This window comes from Nerophis ophidion, linkage group LG04 (genome assembly GCF_033978795.1).
Source record: "Nerophis ophidion isolate RoL-2023_Sa linkage group LG04, RoL_Noph_v1.0, whole genome shotgun sequence".
NCBI classification, from domain to species: Eukaryota; Metazoa; Chordata; class Actinopteri; order Syngnathiformes; family Syngnathidae; genus Nerophis; species Nerophis ophidion.
Genome location: NC_084614.1, coordinates 23,006,981 through 23,031,614, shown reverse-complemented (window position 1 = coordinate 23,031,614; position 24,634 = coordinate 23,006,981). Strand labels below are relative to the sequence as shown.

At 38.3% G+C, this 24,634-nt stretch overlaps 1 protein-coding gene across 3 annotated transcripts in view; it reads right to left on the bottom strand.

Annotated features, from left to right (window-relative positions):
- Positions 1-24,634, bottom strand: part of tuft1b (tuftelin 1b) — a 77,508-nt gene that overhangs the window by 37,044 nt on the left and 15,830 nt on the right. Inside the window, exons 1-2 of one of the 3 annotated variants that reach the window (XM_061897461.1) lie at positions 16,613-16,768; positions 14,161-14,245 (exon numbers count right to left, since the gene is read on the bottom strand). The exons of the other annotated variants lie outside the window; for them this stretch is intronic. Of the exons in view, the coding sequence (XP_061753445.1) occupies positions 14,161-14,202 (42 nt within the window). The 5' untranslated portion in view covers positions 14,203-14,245; positions 16,613-16,768. Of the gene's footprint in view, positions 1-14,160; positions 14,246-16,612; positions 16,769-24,634 lie in introns of those variants that run through there. 3 annotated transcript variants of the gene reach the window in all.

Below are 24,634 nucleotides of genomic sequence, written 5' to 3'. Positions count from 1 at the left end.
AAGCTTGCTTAACGTTCAAACACACACGCACATACACAAACGTTGTGTGTTTGTAGTGACAACACGCGTGTGAACACAGTAAATACAGGTAGCAGACGCTAAAATGTGGAAAAAAATGCTTTTGTTTACATGTTTTTCTGTCTTAAATCAGCATAGGAATGCTTTGCACGACAACGCCACTTGGCCTCCGCGCAGCAAACAACCCCCTGCTGGGACATAGTGGATGGCGCCCTTTTGTGACACATTCTCCGCATGCCGCCGCGGGGGTCGTCAAGTTGAAATGTGGCCGCAAAGTCAAGTGAGAGGGCGAAGCTAATTAGCTGGAAATCACAAAAGACACACGGTGGGCGGTGGAAACAGAACAATTTGCTTCTTTCGTGTTGCCAAACGTCATATCAACAGACAAAAGGAGTGGATAAAGGGGTTGGTTGTCACGGAGACCCTGACTACAAAATAAGGAATACAAGTATGTACCGTGGGGCAAAAAAGTATTTAGTCAGCCACCGATTGTGCAAGTTCTCCCACTTAAAATGATGACAGAGGTCTGTAATTTTCATCATAAGTACACTTCAACTGTGAGAGACAGAATGTGGAAAAAAAATCCAGGAATTCACATTGTAGGAATTTTAAAGAATTTATTTGTAAATTATGGTGGAAAATAAGTATTTGGTCAACCATTCAAAGCTCTCACTGATGGAAGGAGGTTTTGGCACAAAATCTCATGATACATGGCCCCATTCATTCTTTCCTTAACACGGATCAATCGTCCTGTCCCCTTAGCAGAAGAACAGCCCCAAAGCATGATGTTTCCACCCCCATGCTTCACAATAGGTGTGGTGTTCTTGGGATCCAACTCATGGGCTTCACGGTGGCAGAGGGGTTAGGGCGTCTGCCTCACAATACGAAGGACCTGCAGTCCTGGGTTCAATCCCAGGCTCGGGATCTTTCTGTGTGGAGTTTGCATGTTCTCCCCGTGAATGCGTGGGTTCCCTCCGGGTACTCCGGCTTCCTCCCACCTCCAAAGACATGTACCTGGGGATAGGTTGATTGGCAACACTAAAAATTTGCCCTAGTGTGTGAATGTGAGTGTGAATGTTGTCTGTCTGTCTGTGTTGGCCCTGCGATGAGATGGCGACTTGTCCAGGGTGTACACCGCCTTCCGCCCGATTGTAGCTGAGATAGTGCGAAGCGGGGGGGCGCTGGTGCCTATCTTTATAAGCACTTGGTGTAAAAGACTACATGAAAAACCTCAAGTTAAGCCATCCTAGTCCGGTCCAATCTTTGAACCCTTTGAATCCATGACTTTTTAGAGGCCTTGTGCCTTGTGATTAGGAATAAAATAAAACCATAAACGGTATCAGTGATAAACCGCAGTAAAACTTATGGCGATTATAATTTCCGTTTTAAATTAAAATCATCGTAAAAACGTGATTGCTAAACTCACTTACTGGAGAAAAGTTCATATTAGTAGAACCCTACTTTGTTTGTATTTTTGTATATTATGTATTATTTGTTTTTTTGTTGCTTACATTTGACATAATCATGCTGATTAGAGGATTTGATGTCAACCTCCCAACCACAGATAGATTGCGGTAGAAAATGGATGGATGGATGGGATGCAACTCAGTATTCTTCTTCCTCCAAACACGACGAGTTGAGTTTATACCAAAAAGTTCTATTTTGGTTTCATCTGACCACATGACATTCTCCCAATCCTCTGCTGTATCATCCATGTATCCATTTTGGTATAAACTCAACTCGTCGTGTTTGGAGGAAGAAGAATACTGAGTTGCATCCCAAGAACACCATACCTACTGTGAAGCATGGGGGTGGAAACATCATGCTTTGGGGCTGTTTTTCTGCTAAGGGTACAGGACGATTGATCCGTGTTAAGGAAAGAATGAATGGGGCCATGTATCGTGAGATTTTGAGCCAAAACCTTCTTCCATCAGTGAGAGCTTTGAACGGTTGACCAAATACTTATTTTCCACCATAATTTGCAAATAAATTCTTTAAAATTCCAACAATGTGAATTCCTGTTTTTTTTTTCACATTCTGTCTCTCACAGAGACCTATGATGAAAGTTACAGACCTCTGTCATCATATTAAATGGGAGAACTTGCACAATCGGTGGCTGACTAAATACTTTTTTGCCCCACTGTACGATTTGTGCCTGTGTTGTATTGGATCGATATCAGACGATACTCAAGGTGGCAATATCTGTATCATGTCGGAAGTGAGAAAGTTGTATCGGGACACTCCTATTAAGTAACTATCAAATACACAATCTGACAACCATCCGAGTAATGTCACATTGTTACTTCAGTAGGAAAAATCGAAGTTGAATTGCAATGACTGGAAAGTAAACAGGAAACATCTTTAGGTCAGTATACTGTATCTGTAATACATATAAATATAACTGTACTATTATACTTTACTAGTGGTCCTCAAACTTTTTTTTTTCCAAGTACCACCTCAGAAAACCCCTTGGCTCTCCAAGTACCACCATAAGTACCAACATTAAAATACAGTAGCGTAGTAGGCATGAATATTAATTAAAAACAAGGCAGCAGTTTTAACAAAAATATTTGGCCACTGTAACATTACACATAGTTTGAACAGTTATTGTTTGGCGTACCACACAATCACTGTACTATCATATATTAGTACTGTTTTTGTCAGTGACAATCGGATCTTTCTTTCTGGCACTCATCGAGGGTGGATGCTCCCCTTTCTTTTCCCTTTTCTCTTCTGCTTGCTTCTTTGTTTTGTCTTAACTTTCTTGTTGCCTCTTTTAGCACTGCTCTCCAAATCTAAACATTGGAACTATTTAACTGGCCTCAACAAGATCTTGGGTTTGGGGGACCCTGCTGTCGTGACGAAGCGGTTGTTTCTGGACACACGACGGACTCTTGGGACAATAAGGACGGCCGCGGAACAGAGACACACTATGGGCTTATACACACACACACACACACACACACACACACACACACACACACACACACACACACACACACACACACACACACACAAACACACACCCACACACACACACACACACACAAAAAAAAATATACGCCACACATACACCCTCCTGCCCCCCAATCCAACGCCCTCGACGCAATCCCATAGGGGTGATGAATGGATGTTCAGCGCCTGAGAGCTGCGGCCTACCACCATGACCTTGAACTACCTTCCCTCTGTTGCGAGATATCTCGAGATGTATGTTGTAATATGTAAATGTGCTTTGCTATGGAGGTTTTTTCCCACTCCAGACTGGGCCCCCTTAGGAGCCCAGTCTGGATTGTATTTTTTTTACTCATCCTTCCCCAGCGTGGACCTTTTTCCCATCTTTTACGGGGCGCCTTATGGCGACCCATCAGCGTTCTTGTTCTGTAACCCTGTATGTACACTGTTTGTTTGTCTAATCTTGAACAGGTTTGTGCTGAAAACAAAGTTTTGTTGTACTTGTTGCAATGACAATAAAGACCTACCTACCTACCTTAATATTTCCCTGACCAAAGACACTCAAACTGATAAAAGAAATGGGGCGGGCACTTCCTGTTTATGTAACCAGTATAAAATTGTGTAGATAAGATATCTAGAGAATACAGCAAAGCGCCATACTTGCCAACCTTGAGACCTCCGATTTCAGGAGGTGGGGGGTGGGGGTACCGTGGTCGGGGGTGGAGCGGAGGCGTGGTTGGGGCAGGCCGTAGTTAAGAGGGGAGGAGTATATTTACATCTACAATTCACCAAGTCGAGTATTTCATATATATATATATATATACGTATATATATATATGTATGAAATACTTGACTTTCAGTGAAATCTAGCTATATGTATTTATTATATTACATAGATAAATAAAATAAATAGTTGAATTTCAGACGGCACCTATCAAATACACAGTAATAAAAACACAGCTGTTCTACTAACTGTACTGTGCTTGCTGGTTACTAAAAAAACAACAACAACACTTACCTTACATTATTTGAGTAACCTTTGTTCTACCATTTGCGTACTGGCGAGAGTCACTTGCTGGAGGACACGTCCCCTCCAGCTCTGCTGAATTACGGGAGATTTTCGGCGAAAAATTTCTTCCGGGAGGTTTTCGGGAGAGAATTTCGGGAGTCTCCCGGAAAATCCGGGAGGGTTGGCAAGTATGACTAACACCTTAATCGCTTGTTGACAATTAACGTCCTAATCGCTAATTGACAATTAACGCTCTTATCGTTAACTCTCCCCCGCTAATTGCTAACTGCCGCTGATAATAGCTAGCTAGCAACTAGCACCCTAATCGCTGGCTGACAATTAGCACACGCTTATGGTGTTAGCTGTCAACTAGCACTACTAATAGCTAGCTGGCAAATAAATGCTAATTGCTAGCTGACAACTAGTGCCCTAACCGTTAGCTGCCGGCTTGTGCCGCTAATCGCTAGCCGGTAACAATTTCCCTTGTGGATCATTAAAGTTTGTCTAAGTCTAAGTCCAATCGCTAGCTGGCAATTAGAACGCTAGCTATCTTAAATGCTAATGTGAATATAACAATGTAATTATTTACTCATGTTTTTATTTTAAACCTAAAGTCTAATCAAGCAGTGCCTATGCAGAATCCCTTGGGGTTACAGACCCCCTGTGAAGACCTCTGATCCAAACCATAGATCTGGCTTCGCACTACCTTTATACGCACTTGGTGTAAAAGACTACAGGACAAATACTGAATATTTACAATTAGACATGAAAAACCTCAAGTTAAGCCATCCTAGTCCAGTGAAGACGATGCAGCCAATCTTTGAACCCTTTGAATCCATGACTCAATTTTAGAGGCCTTGTGCCTTGTGATTAGGAATAAAACCATAAACGGTATCAGTGATAAACCGCAGTAAAACTTATGGCGATTATAATTTCCGTTTTAAATTAAAATCATTGCAAAAACGTGCTTGCTAAACTCACGGATGGGTGGTACTGCTCATTTCCTGGAGAAAAGTTCATATTGTTAGAACCCTACTTGTGATATAAAAAGATAAAACAAAAGAAGCGATAGAAAACAGTTTGTTTGTATTTTTATATATTATGTATTATTAGTTTTTTTGTTGCTTACATTTTACATAATCATGCTGATTAGAGGATTTGATGTCAACCTCCCAACCACAGATAGATTGCAGTTCTGTGGGAAACACTAATGTTTTAAACACCATGTAACCTCACTGACATATTGCTGATATATGTCTGCATAATAACAATAATAATAATAATCATATCGCCGCAAACTAATTAAATCATGCACATGAAGTAACGGGAAAAGAAGGAGGGGTTAAATATTTGCGTTTGATAGGCAGCTAAAAGAGAGAAAGTGTACTCTGTGAAAACTATCAGCGCTGAGGTGGTGACTGGCAGCTCTGAGCTTCAGGGCTCTTTTTTTTTATTAGGAGGAGAAGAAGACGGCAACAACACGCCCTGGGAGGACACAAAATATTCTGCTCGCCTACTTTGCCGTCGGCTTCTCGTGCTTTTTGTCAGACTGTAAACATGCGCCATGTGATGTCTAAGGTTTGCTTTGAAAACATGGCCACCGCCGACAATAACGTAGGACTCGCTTTGTTTGTCAGTTATTTATTTCTAGATACACATTAAGGAAGTAGGCAATAGTCTAAATAACTTTTTACCGCCAAGTACTCACTGGCAATTAGCTTAAAATACATATTTTACATATTATTTACTAGCAAGCTGGTCTCGCTTTGCTCGACATTTTTAATTCTAAGAGACACAAAACTCATATAGAATTTGGTCTTTACTTGTTTAAAAAAATTCATTTATTTTTTACTTTGCTTCTGATAACTTTCAGAAAGACAATTTTAGAGAAAAAATACAACCTTAATAATGATTTTAGGATTTTTAAACACATATACCTTTTTACCTTTTAAATTCCTTCCTCTTCTTTCCTGACAATTTAAATCAATGTTCAAGTATTTTTTTTTTTATTGTAAAAATGAATAAATACATTTTATTTTTATTTTTCATTTTAGTTTCTGTTTTTTCGACGAAGAATATTTGTTAAATATTTCTTCAAACTTGTTATGATTAAAATGAAAAAAAGTTAGTCTGGCAAATCTACAAAATCTGTAGAATCAAATTTAAATCTTATTCAAAAGTCTTGTGAATTTCTTTTAAAATTTTTGTTCTGGAAAATCTAAAAGAAATAATGATTTGTCTTTGTTAAAAATATAGCTTGGTCCAATTTGTTATATATTCTAACAAAGTGCAGATTGGATTTTAACCTATTTAAAACATGTCATAAAAATTCTAAAATTAATCTTAATCAGGAAAAATTACTAATGATGTTCCACGAATTCTTTTAATTTTTTCCAAAAGATTTAAATTAGCTAGTTTTTCTTCTTCATTTTTTTCGGTTGAATTTTGAATTTTAAAGTGTCAAAATTGAAGATAAACTATGTTTAAAAATAAAATGTTCATCTTTTTCGTGTTTTCTCCTCTTTTAAACCGTTCAATTAAGTGTTTTTTCATCATTTATTCTCTACAAAAAAACCTTCCGTAAAAGGAAAAAATGTACGACCATCTTTTAACATATATAGATTTATTTATTAAAGGTAGATTGAGCAAATTGGCTATTTCTGGCAATTTATTAAGTGTGTATCAAACTGGTAGCCCTTCGCATTAATCAGTACCCAAGAAGTAGCTCTTGGTTTCAAAAAGGTTGGTGACCCCTTCTATATTAGCACCACCTTCTAATTTTTAGATGAAAAAATATTAGTCCTTATATTCGATGCATCGGACTATAAGCCACAGATATACAGTGGGGCAAAAAAGTATTTAGTCAGCCAGCGATTGTGCAATTTCTCCCACTTAAAATGATGACAGAGGTCTGTAATTTTCATCATAGGTACACTTCAACTGTGAGAGACAGAATGTGGAAAAAAAATCCAGGAATTCACATTGTAAGAATTCTAAAGAATTTATTTGTAAATTATGGTGGAAAATAAGTATTTGGTCAACCATTCAAAGCTCTCACTGATGGAAGGAAGTTTTGGCTCAAAATCTCACGATACATGGCCCCATTCATTCTTTCCTTAACACGGATCAATCGTCCTGCCCATTAGCAGAAAAACAGCCCCAAAGCATGATATTTCCACCCCCCTACTTCACAGTAGGTATGGTGTTTTTTTGGATGCAACTCAGTATTCTTCTTCCTCCAAATCCGACGAGTTGAGTTTATAACAAAAAGTTCTTTTTTGGTTTCATCTGACCACATGACATTCTCCTAATGCTCTGCTGTATCATCCATGTATCCATTTTGGTATCAACTCAACTCGTCGTGTTTATCCGCCCGATTGTAGCTGAGATAGGCGGTAGAAAATGGATGGATTGGTTTTCTGTAGTGTTACTGAGCCTATGTGGTGATATCCTTTAGAGATTGATGTCGGTTTTTGATACAATGCCGTCTGAGGGATCGAAGGTCACGGTCATTCAATGTTGGTTTCCGGCCATGCCGTTTACATGAAGTGATTTTTCCAGATTCTCTGAAGCTTTTGATGATATTATGGACCGTAGATGTTAAAATCCCTAACTTTCTTGCAATTGCACTTTGAGAAACGTTGTTCTTGAAGTGACTATTTGCTCACGCAGTTGTGGACAAAGGGGTGTACCTCGCCCCATCCTTTCTTGTGAAAGACTGAGCATTTTTTGGGAAGCTGTTTTTATACCCAATCATGGCACCCACCTGTTCTCAATTAGCCTGCACACCTGTGGGATGTTCCAAATAAGTGTTTGAGGAGCATTCCTCCACTTTATCAGTATTTATTGCCACCTTTCCCAACTTCTTTGTCACGTGTTGCTGGCATCAAATTCTAAAGTTAATGATTACTTGCAAAAAAAAAAAAGTTTATCCATTTGAACATCAAATATGTTGTCTTTGTAGCATATTCAACTGAATATGGGTTGAAAATTATTTGCAAATCATTGTATTCCGTTTATATTTACATCTAACACAATTCCCCAACTCATATGGAAATGGGGTTTGTATGTAGGTGTAATATAATTTATTAAAAATATATAACTGGTGTTTCGGAGTACAAACAGTGATAGTCGTACATACCAGTTTGACAATGTGCGGTTCATTTAATCTTCGAGGGGACTTTTACTCGTCGGAAAACAAAGATGAGAAAAGGCGGTTCTCCGTGTTTGCAGACTTTGATTGACAGGTGACTACTACAAATATGAGTGGGTGAAACACAAGAACAAACACTGTTTCCCAACTCGCCAAGTAAAAGCCGCTACAATTGATCGGTATAGATCAGAGGTCACCAACCTTTTTGAAACCAAGAGCTACTTCTTGGGTACTGATTAATGTGAAGGGTTACCAGTTTGATACACACTTAAATAAATTGCCAGTAATAGCCAATTTGCTCAATTTACCTTTAATAAATATATATATATATATATATATATATATAAAAAATGGGTATTTCTGTCTGTACATATTTTTTCCTTTAACGGAAGGTTTTTTGTAGAGAATAAATGATGAAAAAAACACTTAATTGAACGGTTTAAAAGAGGAGAAAACACACAAAAAAAGAAAATTTAATTTTGAAACATAGTTTATCTTCAATTTCGACTCTTTAAAATTCATAATTCCACCGAAAAAAATGAAGAGAAAAACTAGCTAATTCGAATCTTTTTGAAAAAAAAAAAAAAAAATTAATTATGGAACATCATTAGTAATTTTTTCTGATTAAGATTAATTTTAGAATTTTGATGACATGTTTTAAATTCAATCTGCAATTTGTTATATTATATAACAAATTGGACCAAGCTAAATTTCTAACAATGACAAATCATTATTTCTTCTAGATTTTCCAGAACAAAAATTTTAAAAGAAATTCAAAAGACTTTGAAATAAGATTTAAATTTGATTCTGCAGATTTTCTAGATTTGCCAGAATATTTTTTTTTAATTTTAATCATAGTTTTGAAGAAATATTTCACAAATATTCTTCGTCAAAAAAACAGAAGCTAAAATGAAGAATGAAATTAAAATGTATTTATTATTCTCTACAACAACAAAAAAAATACTTGAACATTGATTAAAATTGTCAGGATAGAAGAGGAAGGAATTGAAAAGGTAAACATGTATATGTGTTTAAAAATCCTAAAAAAAAATTTTAAGGTTGTATTTTTTCTCTAAAATTGTCTTTCTGAAAGTTTTAAGAAGCAAAGTAAAAAAATAAATGAATTTATTTAAACAAGTGAAGACCAAGTCTTTAAAATATTTTCTTGGATTTTCAAATTCTATTTGAGTTTTGTCTCTCTTAGAATTAAAAATGTTGTAAGTGCTGCTATTTGAGCTATTTTTAGAACAGGCCAGCGGGCTACTCATCTGGTCCTTACGGGCTACCTGGTGCCCGGGGGCACCGTGTTTGTGACCCCTGGTATAGCTCCTAAAGGATGTAAATGTGATACAGAAGATGCCAGTTGTGTAGATTCAAGCCCTGTTTTGTTTAGTGACTGTTTTATAGCTAAAAATGGCGCCAACAACAAGCTGGGAGGGAAGTGTCATTTCTGACACGGCTGCTGTGAATGTGGCGCCAAGGTTCGCGGACAGTCTATCAACATTTGTGACAACATCAGGCCTCTTGCCACCTTTGAGTGCCAACAGGTTTCCCGCCAACATGTCGAATCCATCAATTTTTCAGCGCAGACCAAACTGAGGGTTTTATCACCGAGCAAAAACATGCACCGTGGACTGTTGTTACCTTTAAACAAAACAAGCTCGCAAAGGTGTCAACTGCTTAAGCAACTACACTAAAAACAAACAATAGACTGTTGCATTAAAAACAACAAGATGACAGAACTTAGTTTTCATAAATACAGTTTTCTCGGGAGGATGTCGTTTTACTGCTACATGCTAATACAGAAACGAAGACTATTGTTGACGCAACTGCGAAAAAATGAAACTGGACAAAATGGAGGACATCCCTTCATTGCTAAAGGCTAACAGAAAAGCTAATGCTACAGTTGTTGACGCCAACAACTAAAGAACACGACGCAACACAGTCACTAGGGACCAATATCTTTAGAAAAACAAAACCAAGCTAGTTATCATGTCAAAAATTTAAGCAACAAGAAACAAAACAAACCCATTAACTATCATTATTTATTTTTTTCAAAGAATGAAGCTAGCTCAACAACTGAAGGAGCTATAATAGAAAGCGTAATTTTAATGCTTACGTTGATAAAAATATTTGCTATAGTCGTTCTCGTCAAGAACCAAAGAACAAAACTAAACACAAACCATAAGACCTATACCTTCAGAAAAAAACTTAAAAGAACACAACAGACGATTAATAAACAATAACTTATAAAATAGATGGACACACTTCAGAACCATAGAAAATAAAAAACATACTTAAAGGGGAACATTATCACAATTTCAGAAGGGTTAAATACCAATAAAAATCAGTTCCCAGTAGCTCGTTTTATTTTTCAAAGTTTTTTTCAAAATTTTACCCATCATGGAATATCCCGAAAAAAGGCTTTAAAGTGCCTGATTTTCGCTATCTGTGAAGCCACCCTCCATTTTCCTGTGACGTCATCCAGTGACGCCAATACAAACAAACATGGCGGATAGCACAGCAAGATATAGCGACATTAGCTCGGATTCAGACTCGGATTTTAGCGGCTTAAGGGATTCAACAGATTACGCATGTATTGAAATGTATGGTTGGAGTATGGAGGAAGATAGCGAAAACGAAATTGAAGAAGAAACTGAAGCTATTGAGCGAATAGCTATTGATGCTATTCGGCGATCGCCTTCTAACCAACCATTGAGTGTCGCAGGATATCTAAACATCTCTGCCATGTCTGCCTTAGCATCGCCAGTAAAATGCGCAGACCAAACGATCGGGATTTTCGCATCTTGTGACACTGGAGCAACTTAAATCCGTCGATGGGTAAGTGTTTGTTTAGCATTAAATGTGGGTGTACATTAAATTTGTGGCATTAAATTTGTATGTACAAATGTACATACAGTTAGCCTAAATAGCATGTTAGCATCGATTAGCATTCCGTGCTAATCGATGCACACTCCACATAAGTCAACTTGAATCCGTCCCTGATCGTGTTGATACACCCTCCGACAACACACCGATGAGGCATGATGTCTCCAAAGTATGGAAAACAGTCAAAAAAATGGAAAATAACAGAGCTGATTTGACTAGCAGGTGTAATGTGTTTGAGAAAATGGCGGAAAAGTGCGAATAATAGAAAGGTGTTTAATTCGCCAAAATTCACCCATTTAGAGTTCGGAAATCGGTTAAAAAAATATATGGTCTTTTTTCTGCAACATCAAGGTATAAATTGACGCTTACATAGGTCTGGTGATAATGTTCCCCTTTAAGGACTGTTACGTGAAATAAAAAAAGTTTTTAAAGAAACATGCTAGCTCAACAACCAAATATCAAGACAAATCCTGCCTAAAAGAACAAGCTAGTTCAACGAAAATGCTAGCTAATGCGTCAACAACCTAAGCAACTAAACGAAAAACAAATCCATGGACGGTTGTGTTAAAAAAAAAACTTTTTAAAGAAACCAGCTATCTCATGCGTCAACAACTGAAGCAACAATAATGGAAAACGTAATTGTACTGCTACACATGCTAACAAACAAGCGAATGCTATACTGTAGTTGTTCACATCAACAACCAAAGATGAAGACAAATCCTGCCTAAAAGAACAAGCTAGCTAACGTGTCAACAAATTAAAACATTAAACAAAACACAAAATCATGGACTGTTGTGTTCAAAGAAACAAAATATAATGGAAACTTTCATTTTAATGCCAAATGCTAATAAACGAGTTAATGCTATAATTGTTTACGTCAACAACTAAAGGACCAGGACAAAACACTCACTCTGGACCATTATCTTTATCAATAAACGTAAATGAAAAAGCTAGCTAATGCGACAACAACCTAAGCAACTAAAGAAAAAACGAACTCATGGACTGTTATGTTAAAAAAAAACTACTTTTTAAAGAAACCAGCTATCTCATGCGTCAACAACTAAAGCAAAAATAATGGAAAACTTAATTGTACTGCTACACATGCTAATAAACAAGCGAATGCTATACTGTAGTTGTTCACATCAACAACCAAAGATGAAGACAAATCCCGCCTAAAAGAACAAGCTAGCTAACGTGTCAACAAATTAAAACACTAAACAAAACCATGGACTGTTGTGTTTAAAGAAACAAAATGTAATGGAAACTGTAATTTTAATGCCAAATGCTAATAAACAATTTAATGCTATAATTGCTTACGTCAACAACCAAAGGACCAGGAAAAAAAACTCACTCTGGACCATTATCTTTACAAAAAAATTAAATGAAAAAGCTAGCTAATGCGACAACAACCCAAGCAACTAAACAAAAAACAAACTCATGGAGGGTTATGTTAAAAAAAACTACTTTTGAAAGAAACTAGCTATCTCATGCGACAACAACTGATACAACAATAACGGAATACGTAATTGTGCTGCTACACATGCTAATAAACAAGCGAAAGCTATACTGTAGTTGTTCACATCAACAACCAAAGATCGAGACAAATCCCGCATAAAAGAACAAGCTAGCTAACACATCAACAAATTAAAACAATAAACAAAAAACAAAACCATGGACTGTTGTGTTTAAAGAAACAAAATATAATGGAAACTGTCATTTTAATGACAAATGTTAATAAACAAGCTAATTCTATAGTTGTCCACGTCAACAACCAAGGACCAGGACAAAACATTCACTCTGGACCATTATCCTTAGAAAAAACCCTAAACAAAAAAGCTAGCTAATGCGACAACAACCTAAGCAACTAAACAAAAAACAAACTAATGGACGGTTATGTAAAAAAAAAACTACTTTTGAAAGAAACCAACTATCTCATGCGTCAACAACTGATCCAACAATAACGGAAAACGTAATTGTGCTGCTACACATGCTAATAAACAAGCGAATGCTATACTGTAGTTGTTCACATCAACAACCAAAGATCGAGGCAAATCCTGCATAAAAGAACGAGCTAGCTAACGCGTCAACAAATTAAAACACTAAACAAAACACAAAACCATGGACTGTTGTGTTTAAAGAAACAAAATATAATGGAAACCCTCATTTTAATGCCAAATGCTAATAAACAATTTAATGTTATAGTTGTCCACGTCAACAACCAAAGACCAGGACAAAACATTCACTCTGGACCATTATCTTTACAAAAAAATTAAACAAAAAAGCTAGCTAATGCATCAACAACCTAAGCAACTAAACAAAAAACAAACTCATGGACGGTTGTGTTAAAAAAAAAACTACTTTTTAAAGAAACCAGCTATCTCATGCGTCAACAACTGAAGCAACAATAATGGAAAATGTAATTTTACTGCTACACATGCTAATAAACAAGCGAATGCCATACTTTAGTTTTTCACATCAACAACCAAAGATTGAGACTGATCTTGCCTAAACGAACAAGCTGGCTAAAGCGTCAACAAATTAAGCAACTAAACAAAAAACAACTTTTTAGCTGAATCAACTACATATGTATAATGGAAAACATAATTTCACTGCTGCGATGAGGTGGGGACTTGTCCAGGGTGTAACCCGCTATCTGTAAATCCACCGTCCATTTTCCTGTGACGTCACATAGTGACGCCAATACAAACAAACATGGCGGATAGCACAGCAAGATATAGCGACATTAGCTCGGATTCAGACTCGGATTTCAGCGGCTTAAACGATTCAACAGATGACGCATGTATTGAAACGGATGGTTGGAGTGTGGAGGCAGATAGCGAAAATGAAATTGAAGAAGAAACTGAAGCTATTGAGCGAATAGCTATTGAAGCTATTCGGCAATCGCCTTCTATCCAACGATTGCATCTTTTGACCACTGGAGCAACTTAAATCAGTCGATTGGTAAGTGTTTGTTTGGCATTAAATGTGGGTGGAGGGAAAGGCTGGATGCAAATATAGCTACAAATGAGGCATAATGACAGCTAGCCTAAATAGCATGTTAGCATCGATTAGCTGGCAGTCATGCTGTGACCAAATAAGTCTGATAAGCACATAAGTCAATAACATCAACAAAACTCACCTTTGTGATTTTGTTGACTTTATCGTTGGAAATGCATCCCATTTGAGTGTTGCAGGATATCCACACGTCTGTCGTAGCATCGCCGGTAAAATGTGCGGACCAAACGAGAGACTTTTGCATCTTTTGACACTGGTGCAACTTGAATCTGTCGATTGGTATGTGTTTGTTTGGCATTAAATGTGGGTGGAGGGAAAGGCTGGATGCAAATATAGGTACAAATGAGGCATAACGATGCAATATGTACATAAAGCTAGCCTAAATAGCATGTTAGCATCGATTAACATGCCGTGCTAATTGATGGACACTCCACGTAAGTCAACTTGAATCCGCCCCTGATGGTGTTGTTACACCCTCCGACAACACACCGACGAGGCATGATGTCTCCAAGGTACGGAAAAAAGTCGAAAAAACGGAAAATAACAGAGCTAATTTGACTTATGTGTGTAATGTGTTTGAGAAAATGGCGGATTGCTTCCCATTGTGACGTCACGGGTGAAAGGTGATCGCTCCGACAGCGAACAATTGAAATGTTTTTAAATCGCCAAATTCACCCTTTTAGAGTTCGGAAATCGGTTAAAAAAACGTGGTCTTTTTTCTGCAACATCAAGGTATATATTGACGCTTACATAGGTCTGGTGATAATGTTCCCCTTTAAGTCACCCAACAGCTCCAATGTGTCAACAGTGTCACTTCCCTAACTTCCCCGGGAGTCCCGCCCCCCAGCCAAAGCCATTGGCTAACACCCCGTAGCCAGCCGCTACAATATTTACAGCTAAAATTCACCAACTCGAGTAATATATATACGGTAACTTAACCCTGGACATACATTGAAAATACACGCAACCCTAATTCAAAATGCCGGACAATTGAGGCATTTATAAAAACCCGCCCGGACACCCCGGACACCCCCGCATAAGAAGAGATATAGTCAGCCCACATCAGGGGTCACCAACATTTTTTGAAACCAATAGCTACTTCTTGGGTACTGATTAATGCGAAGGGCTACCAGTTTGATACACACTTAAATAAATTGCCAGTAATAGCCAATTTGCTCAATTTACCTTTAATAAATAAATCTATATATATATATAAAAATGGGTATTTCTGTCCGTCATTCCGTCGTACATTTTTTTCCTTTCACGGAAGGTTTTTTGTAGAGAATAAATGATGAAAAAAACACTTAATTGAACGGTTTAAAAGAGGAGAAAACACGAAAAAGATGAACATTTTATTTTTAAACATAGTTTATCTTCAATTTTGACACTTTAAAATTCAATATTCAACCGAAAAAAAGTAGAGAAAAACTAACTAATTTGAATGTGTTTGAAAATATTAAAAAAAGAATTTATGGAACATCATTACTAATTTTTCCTGATTAAGATTAATTTTAGAATTTTGATGACATGTTTTAAATAGGTTAAAATCCAATCAGCACTTTGTTAGAATGTATAACAAATTGGACCAAGCTATATTTCTAACAAAGACAAATCATTATTTCTTCTCGATTTTCCAGAACAAAAATTTTAACAGAAATTCAAAAGACTTTGAAATAAGATTTACATTTGATTCTACAGATTTTCTAGATTTGCCAGAATATTTTTTTGGAATTTAAATCATAATAAGTTTGAAGAAATATTTCACAAATTTTCTTCGTCGAAAAAACAGAAGCTAAAATGAAGAATTAAATCAACATTTATTTATTATTCTTTACAATAATAATACAAAAAAAAAAACTTGAACATTGATTTAAATTGTCAGGAAAGAAGAGGAAGGAATTTAAAAGGTAAAAAGGTATACGTGGTTGAAAATCCTAAAATCATTTTTAAGGTTGTATTTTTTCTCCAAAATTGTCTTTCTGAAAGTTATAAGAAGCAAAGTAATAAAATAAATGGATTTATTTAAACAAGTGAAGACCAAGTCTGTAAAATTTTTTCTTGGATTTTCAAATTCTATTTGAGTTTTGTCTCTCTTGGAATTAAAAATGTTGAGCAAAGCGAGACAAGCTTGCTTGTAAATAAATAGAATTTAAAAAAATAGAGGCGGCTCATTGGTAAGTGCTGCTATTTGAGCTATTTTTAGAACAGGCCAGCGGTCTCATCTGGTCCTTACGGGCTACCTGCGCCTTGGTGACCCCAGGCCTACATTATACTGCTCAATGCTATTAAACAAGCTATTGCTACATTGCCATTATGGTGTAATTTGCTGAAAATCAAGCATCATGTTTTGCAATGAGAACAAAATAGTTCATCAATTAACAATTGTGCACATTTTTAACACACACACACCGCCAAAAAACCTAATAATGCATTGCTGTGATAGGTTATGATGCCTTTTCTCACCACTAGTATGTGACATCATGGGTAAAATGAACACGCGGAACAAAAGACGCCCATCTTTTTGGACCAAGACTCAAATCGCAGCAGCATCACACAAACATCATGCGTTCATTTACCTAAGGAGGTCCTGAAGGAGACCAGTCAGCTGCGATCCACACCGAGTGTCAGCGTGTAAGGCAGAGCGTGGGAAGCTTGCTTGCCTTACATGGCAGGGCGAGGCTCATCAACTGCCCAACCCTTTTGTCTCTAGATGGTTCCGTCATTCACACACACACACACACACAGGCATAGACACACACACACTTAGAGCTGCGAGCCTCCCCTGCAGGATCACACTCATCAATACATGAAAAGACACATTCTTCTTGCACCGTCATTGAAGACAAAGCAATAACATAAAAAGCATATTTGCGGTGCTACTGACTGGGACAAAAGTGTGTGGGGGAGAAGTCATGTAAGGTGAAAAGCAGCAGTGTAAAGAATGTGTTACGTAAGCCGGATTAATGAAGCGTCTTTATGAAACACACCTGTATTGTTCGCGTATTGCTGGCTTTTGTTACGGTAGAATAGTGGTTTTCTCAAACTTTTTTTTCGCCACAATTGCCCCATCCATCCATTTACTACCGCTTATTCCCTTTTGGGGTCGCGGGGGGCGCTGGCGTCTATCTCAGCTACAATCGGGCGGAAGGCAGCGTACTCCCTGGACAAGTCACAACCTCATCGCAGGGCCAACACAGATAGACAGACAACATTCACACTCACATTCACACACTAGGGCCAATTTAGTGTTGCCAATCAACTTATCCCCAGGTGCATATCTTTGGAAGTGGGAGGAAGCCGGAGTACCCGGAGGGAACCCACGCATTCACGGGGAGGACATGCAAACTCCACACAGAAAGATCCCGAGCCTGGGAATGAACCCAGGACTGCATGTCCTTCGTATTGTGAGGCAGACGCACTAACCCCTCTGCCATTGTGAAGCCCATGTGTTGCATCCCAAGAACATCACACCTACTGTGATACATGGGGGTGGAAACATCATGCTTTGGGGCTGTTTTTCTACTAAGGGGACAGGACGATTGATCCGTTTTAAGGAAAGAATGAATGGGGCCATGTATCGTGCCTCAAAGGGCTGCACAAACCACAACAACATCCTCGGTAGGGCCCACATAAGGACAAGGACAAACTCACCCCAGTGGGACGTCGACCATGATGACTATGAGAAACCTTGGAGAGGACCACATACAGTGGGGCAAAAAAGTATTTAGTCAGCCACCGATTCTGCAAGTTCTCCCACTTAAAATGATGACAGAGGTCTGTAATTTTCATCATAGGTACACTTCAACTGTGAGAGACAGAATGTGAAAAAAAAAATCCAGGAATTCACAATGTAGGAATTTTGAAGAATTTATTTGTAAATTATGGTGGAAAATAAGTATTTGGTCAACCATTTAAAGCTCTCATTGATGGAAGGAGGTTTTGGCTCAAAATCTCACGATACATGGCCCCATTCATTCTTTCCTTAAAGGGGAACATTATCACCAAACCTATGCAAGCGTCAATATATACCTTGATGGTGCAGAAAAAAGACTATGTATTTCTTTAACCGATTTCCGAACTCTAAATGGGTGAATTTTGGCGAATTAAACGCCTTTCTGTTTATCGGTCTTGTAGCGATGACGTCAGAACGTGACGTCACCGAGGTAACACACCCGCCATTTTCATGTTCAAAACATTACAAACACCGTGTCTCAGCTCTATTATTTTCCGTTTTTTCGACTATTTTTCGGTACCCTGGAGACATCATGCCTCGTGGGTGTGTTGTCGGAGGGTGTAACAACACTAACAGGGAGGGATTCAAGTTGCACCACTGGCAAGAAATCTGCCGCCAGACCCCCATTGAATGTACCAGATTGTCTTCACATTTTACCGGCGATGCTAAGACAGACATGGCACAGAGATGTATGGATAACCTGCCGATGCTTTTGCAACGATTAAGTCAATGAAATCACAAAGGTGAGTTTTGTTGATGTTGTTGACTTATGTGCTAATCAGACATATTTGGTCGCAGCATGACTGCCATCTAGTCGATGCTAACATGCTATGCTAATCCATGCTAAAATGCTATTTACGCTAGCTGTATGTACATTTGAAACTAAATACCCACATTTAAAGCGAAACAAACACTTACCAATCGATGGATTTAAGTTGCTCCATTGTCACAAGATGCGAAAGTCCTGATCGTTTGGTCCGCACATTTTACCGGTGATGCTAATAAGGCAGCCATGCTATGGGCCACTTCATTAGGTACACCCACGCTATGGCCGAAGACCGTCAATAGCTATTCGCTCAATAGCTTCAGTTTCTTCTTCAATTTTGTTTTCGCTATCTGCCTCCATACTCCGACCATCTTTTTCAATACATGCGTAATCTGTTGAATCGCTTAAGCCGCTGAAATCCGAGTCTGAATCCGAGCTAATGTCGCTATATCTTGCTGTGGTAACCGACATGTTGTTTGTATTGGCAGCACTGTATGACGTCACAGGGAAATGGACGGTCGCATCGCAACTAGCAAAAATCAAGAACTTTAAAGCTTTTTTTAGGGATATTCCGGGAGGTGTAAAATTAAAAAAAAAACTTCGAAAAATAAAACAAGCCACTGGGAACTGATTTTTATTGTTTTTAACCCTTTTGAAATTGTGATAATGTTCCCCTTTAACACGGATCAATCGTCCTGTCCCCTTAGTAGAAAAACAGCCCTAAAGCATGTTTCCACCCCCATGCTTCACAGTAGGTGTGGTGTTCTTGGGATGCAACTCAGTATTCTTCTTCCTCCAAACACGACAAGTTGAGTTTATACCAAAATGGATACATGGATAATACAGCAGAAGATTGGGAGAATGTCATGTGGTCAGATGAAACCAAAATAGAACTTTTTGGTACAAACTCAGCTTTGAATGGTTGATCAAATACTTATTTTCCACCATAATTTACAAATAAATTCTTTAAAATTCCTACAATGTGAATTCCTGGATTTTTTTTTTCCACATTCTGTCTTTCACAGTTGAAGTGTACCTATGATGAAAATTACAAACCTCTGTCATCATTTTAAGTGGGAGAACTTGCACAATCGGTGGCTGACTCAATACTTTTTTGCCCCACTGTATGTGTGCAACCCTCCCCCCAAGGGGACCGAAAGCAATGGATGTCGAGCGGAACTAACATGATATTGTGAAAGTCCAATCCATAGTGGATCTAACAGAACCGTGAGAATCAAGTCCAAAGTCCAATATAGTAGCAAGAGTCCCATCCAAAGTGGAGCCAGCAGGAAAGCATCCCAAGCGGAGGCAAATCAGCAGCGCAGAGATGTCCCCAACCGATACCCAGGCGAGCGGTCCATCTTGGGTCCCGACTCTGGACGAGTGGTCCATCCTGGGTCCCGATTTTGGACAGCCAGTATTTCATCCATGGCCACCGGACCGGATCCGGGAGGGAGGGACATAGGACAAAAAGAAAATAAACGGCAGATCAACTGGTCTAAAAAGGGGGTTTATTTAAAGGCTAGAGTATACAAATAAGTTTTAAGATGAGACTTAAATGCTTCTACTGAGGTAGCATCTCGAACTGTTACCGGGAGAGCATTCCAGAGTACTGGAGCCCGAACGGAAAACCCACAAAGTCACGGGGAGAACATGCAAACTCCACACAGAAAGATCCCGAGCCCGGGATTGAACCAAGGACTATTCAGGATCTTCGTATTGTGAAGCACATCCACTAAACCCTGTTCCACCGTGCTGCCCAACAGGCCTAAATGTTCATTAAAAACCATCCATCCATCCATTTCCTACCGCTTATTCCCTTTCGGGTCGCCGGTGCCTATCTCAGCTACAATTGGGCGGAAGACGGGGTACACCCTGGACAAGTTGCAACCTCATCGCAGGGCACATTAAAAACCATTCAGGTGTTATTTAACAAGTTTATTTCATATTTTTGGCCACTGTAACAATACACCTAGTTTGAACAGTAGCACTGCGCTTGAATATTTAATTAGGCGATTCTTTGGCGTACTGCTGCTAAAAGAGAAGGAGGGTTTTATTGTATGGAAACAGGGAAAACATGGTGGAGTAACTGAAATAAATTGTAATATAATTATAATGTGAGTTAAAGGTGCCATATGTAATATTGTGGCCAGAAATGGTACTGCAATCAAGGTCGAAATTCTGTGGTCCCCTCCCACTCTCCATGACTGAGGTTGCCAGATATGCAGCTGAAGCCGAATTCTACCCCAAATAACTTCAAATGGCAAAGGACGAGTCCTACGATGTAGGTTTCTCTTGTTTATGCTTCTAGCAACATGGTTTATGAAGTAATTATGAAACATTTTGCTGATGTCGAATAGCCAAATGTACTTCAAAAGAACATGATTTTTTTAAATGCCTTTTCACACATCAGGGCCACTTAATGATGACTTAACATGAAATTATTACATATGGCACCTTAAAATCAGTTTTTTTAATGACGGAAAATGTATAATTTAACAAGCAAGATGAATAATTCATCTCACGACCAAATTATTATTTTACTTAATTACCGTTTTATTTATTAGTGTATTTATTTCTAATGATCAATAATTTCTTGTTTACTTATGTCATAAAGATGTATATAAATCATCGTTACTGTTTATTGAACTATTTCATGACTGATTCATTATTTTGTGAAAAAAGTTATTCTATTCATGCTATGCCCAAATTATTTAGCTCATCCATCTTGCTGGAGCCTATCCCAGCTGCATTCGGGCAAGTCGCCACCTCATGACTACTTTATTTATTTCATGACTGAAATGTCTTATTATTTTGTGAAGCTGTATAAAAACGATTAGTGTTTATTAATTTATTTCATGGCGACAAAAAATATTTTATTAATTCAATGACCAAATATATATTTTTTAATAATTTCATAAAAATGTATCACTTTATTTAATGACCGATTCGTTTATTCAAAAGAATATTTGTCACTTCATCATATATCTTATGACAAAAATTCTCACTAAAATTGATTTATTGACCAATATATCGACATATTTTCATTTTATTCCATTTAATTATGTATGTACGTATTTTTTTTTTTTTAAATCATTAAAATGAGCTCAACTGTTATTTTATTTCAAGACTGGTTTATTTATTTTTTAAATCCATTTTTGTATTAATTTAGTAAGCTAAATTATTAATTTATCTATTTGGCGCCTGCTATGTTTCTCAATTGTTGGATCCATTATGGATTGAACTTTCACAGTATCATGTTAGACCAGCTCGACATCCATTGCTTTCCTCCTCTCCAAGGTTCTCATAGTCATCATTGTCACCGGTGTCCCACTGGGTGTGAGTTTTCCTTGCCCTTATGTGGGCCTACCGAGGATGTCGTAGTGGTTTGTGCAGCCCTTTGAGACACTAGTGATTTAGGGCTATATAAGTAAACATTGATTGATTGATTGAATTGATTTAAAATGTATTTATTTTAGGACTGAAGTATTTATATTATGACATGAGTTACTTCTTTCATGGCCAACTAATTATCCATCCATCCATTTTCTACCGCTTGTCCCTCTCAGTGTCGCGGGGGTGCTGGAGCCTATCCCAGCTACATCCGGGCAGAAGGCGGCGTACACCCTGGACAAGTCGCCACTTTATTTATTTCATGACTGAAATGTCTTATTATTTTGTGAAGATGTATTAAAATGATTACTGTTTAATTTATTTTATGGCAACAGAAAAATATTTTATTTATTCGATGACCAATTTTTTTATTTAAATAATTTGATAAAAATTAGTTTATTTAATGACCTATTCATTTATTCAAATGAATATTTGTCGCGTCATCATATATTTTATGACAAACATTATGCATAAAATGTATTTATTGACCAATTTATCAACATATTTTATTTTAATTTATTTTAATTACAAATGTGTGTGTTTATTTTAAATAAATGTATTTTTAAAATAAGCCCAACTGTCGTTTTATTTCAAGACTCATTTATTTTTTTCAAACTATTTTTGTATTACTTTAGTACGCTAAATTAATGATTTATCTATTTAGCGCCTGCTATGTTTCCTAATTGATTTAAAATGTGTTTATTTTCTGACTTACGTTATCATTTTATTTGATGACTGACATATCTATCAGTGTATTTATTTTAGGACTGAAATATTTATATTATGACACGAGTTACTTCTTTCATGGCCAACTAATTATCCATCAATCCATTTTCTACCGCTTGTCCTCAGTGTCGCGGGGGTGCTGGAGCCTATCCCAACTTCTTTTCGGGCGGAAGGCAGGTTACACCCTGGACAAGTCGCCACCTCATGACTACTTTATTTCATGACTGAAATGTCTTATTATTTTGTGAAGATGTATTAAAATGATTACTGTTTATTTTATTTTATGGCGACAAAAAATATTTTATTTATTCAATGACCAATTTTTTTATTTAAATAATTTGATAAAAATCAGTTTATTTAATGACCTATTCATTCATTCAAATGAATATTTGTCGCTTCATAATATATTCTATGACAAACATTATCCATAAAATGTATTTATTGACCAATTTATCAACATATTTGATTTTAATTTATTTTAATTACAAATGTGTGTGTTTATTTAAAATACATTTATTTTTAAAATAAGCCCAACTGTTGTTTTATTTCAAGACTTATTTTTTTCAAACTATTTTTGTATTACTGTAGTACGCTAAATTATCCATCCATCCATCCATCATCTTCCGCTTATCCGAGGTCGGGTCGTGGGGGCAGCAGCCTAAGCAGGGAAGCCCAGACTTCTCTCTCACTAGCCACTTCGTCTAGCTCTTCCCGGGGGATCCCGAGGCGTTCCCAGGCCAGCCGGGAGACATAGTCTTCCCAACGTGTCCTGGGTCTTCCCCGTGGCCTCCTGCCGACTGGACGTGCCCTAAACAATCAATCAATCAATCAATGTTTATTTATATAGCCCCAAATCACAAATGTCTCAAAGGACTGCACAAATCATTACGACTACAACATCCTCGGAAGAACCCACAATAGGGCAAGGAAAACTCACACCCAGTGGGCAGGGAGAATTCACATCCAGTGGGACCCCAGTGACAATGCTGACTATGAGAAACCTTGGAGAGGACCTCAGATGTGGGCAACCCCCCCCCCCCTCTAGGGGACCGAAAGCAATGGATGTCGAGCGGGTCTAACATGATACTGTGAAAGTTCAATCCATAGTGGCTCCAACACAGCCACGAGAGTTCAGTTCAAGCGGACCTAAGACAGTTTGCAGTTAAATCGTACCTAAGACCCGCTCGACATCCATTGCTTCAGGACCCCTAGAGGCGTTGGGGGGCTTCCGCCCACCGATCTGGGCTCCTCTCGATGTGGAGAAGCAGCGACTTTACTTTGAGTTCCCCCCGGATGGCAGAGCTTCTCACCCTATCTCTAAGGGAGAGCCCCGCTACCCGGCGGAGGAAACTCATTTCGGCCGCTTGTACCCGTGATCTTATCCTTTCGGTCATGACCCAAAGCTCATGACCATTGGTGAGGATGGGAACGTAGATCGACCGGTAAATTGAGAGCTTTGCCTTCCGGCTCAGCTCCTTCTTCCCCACAACGGATCGATACAACGTTCGCATTACTGAAGACGCCGCACCGATCCGCCTGTCGATCTCACGATCCACTCCTCCCCCACTCGTGAACAAGACTCCTAGGTACTTGAACTCCTCCACTTGGGGCAGGGTCTCCTCCTCAACCCGGAGATGGCACTCCACCCTTTTCCGGGCGAGAACCATGGATTTGGAGGTGCTGATTCTCATTCCGGTCGCTTCACACTCGGCTGCGAACCGATCCAGTGAGAGCTGAAGATCCCGGCCAGATGAAGCCATCAGGACCACATCATCTGCAAAAAGCAGAGACCCAATCCCGCGGCCACCAAACCGGAACACCTCAATGCCTTGACTGCGCCTAGAGATTCTGTCCATAAAAGTTATGAACAGAATCGGTGACAAAGGACAGCCTTGGCGGAGTCCAACCCTCACTGGAAACGTGTCCGATTTATTGCCAGCAATGCGGACCAAGCTCTGACACTGATCATACAGGGAGCGG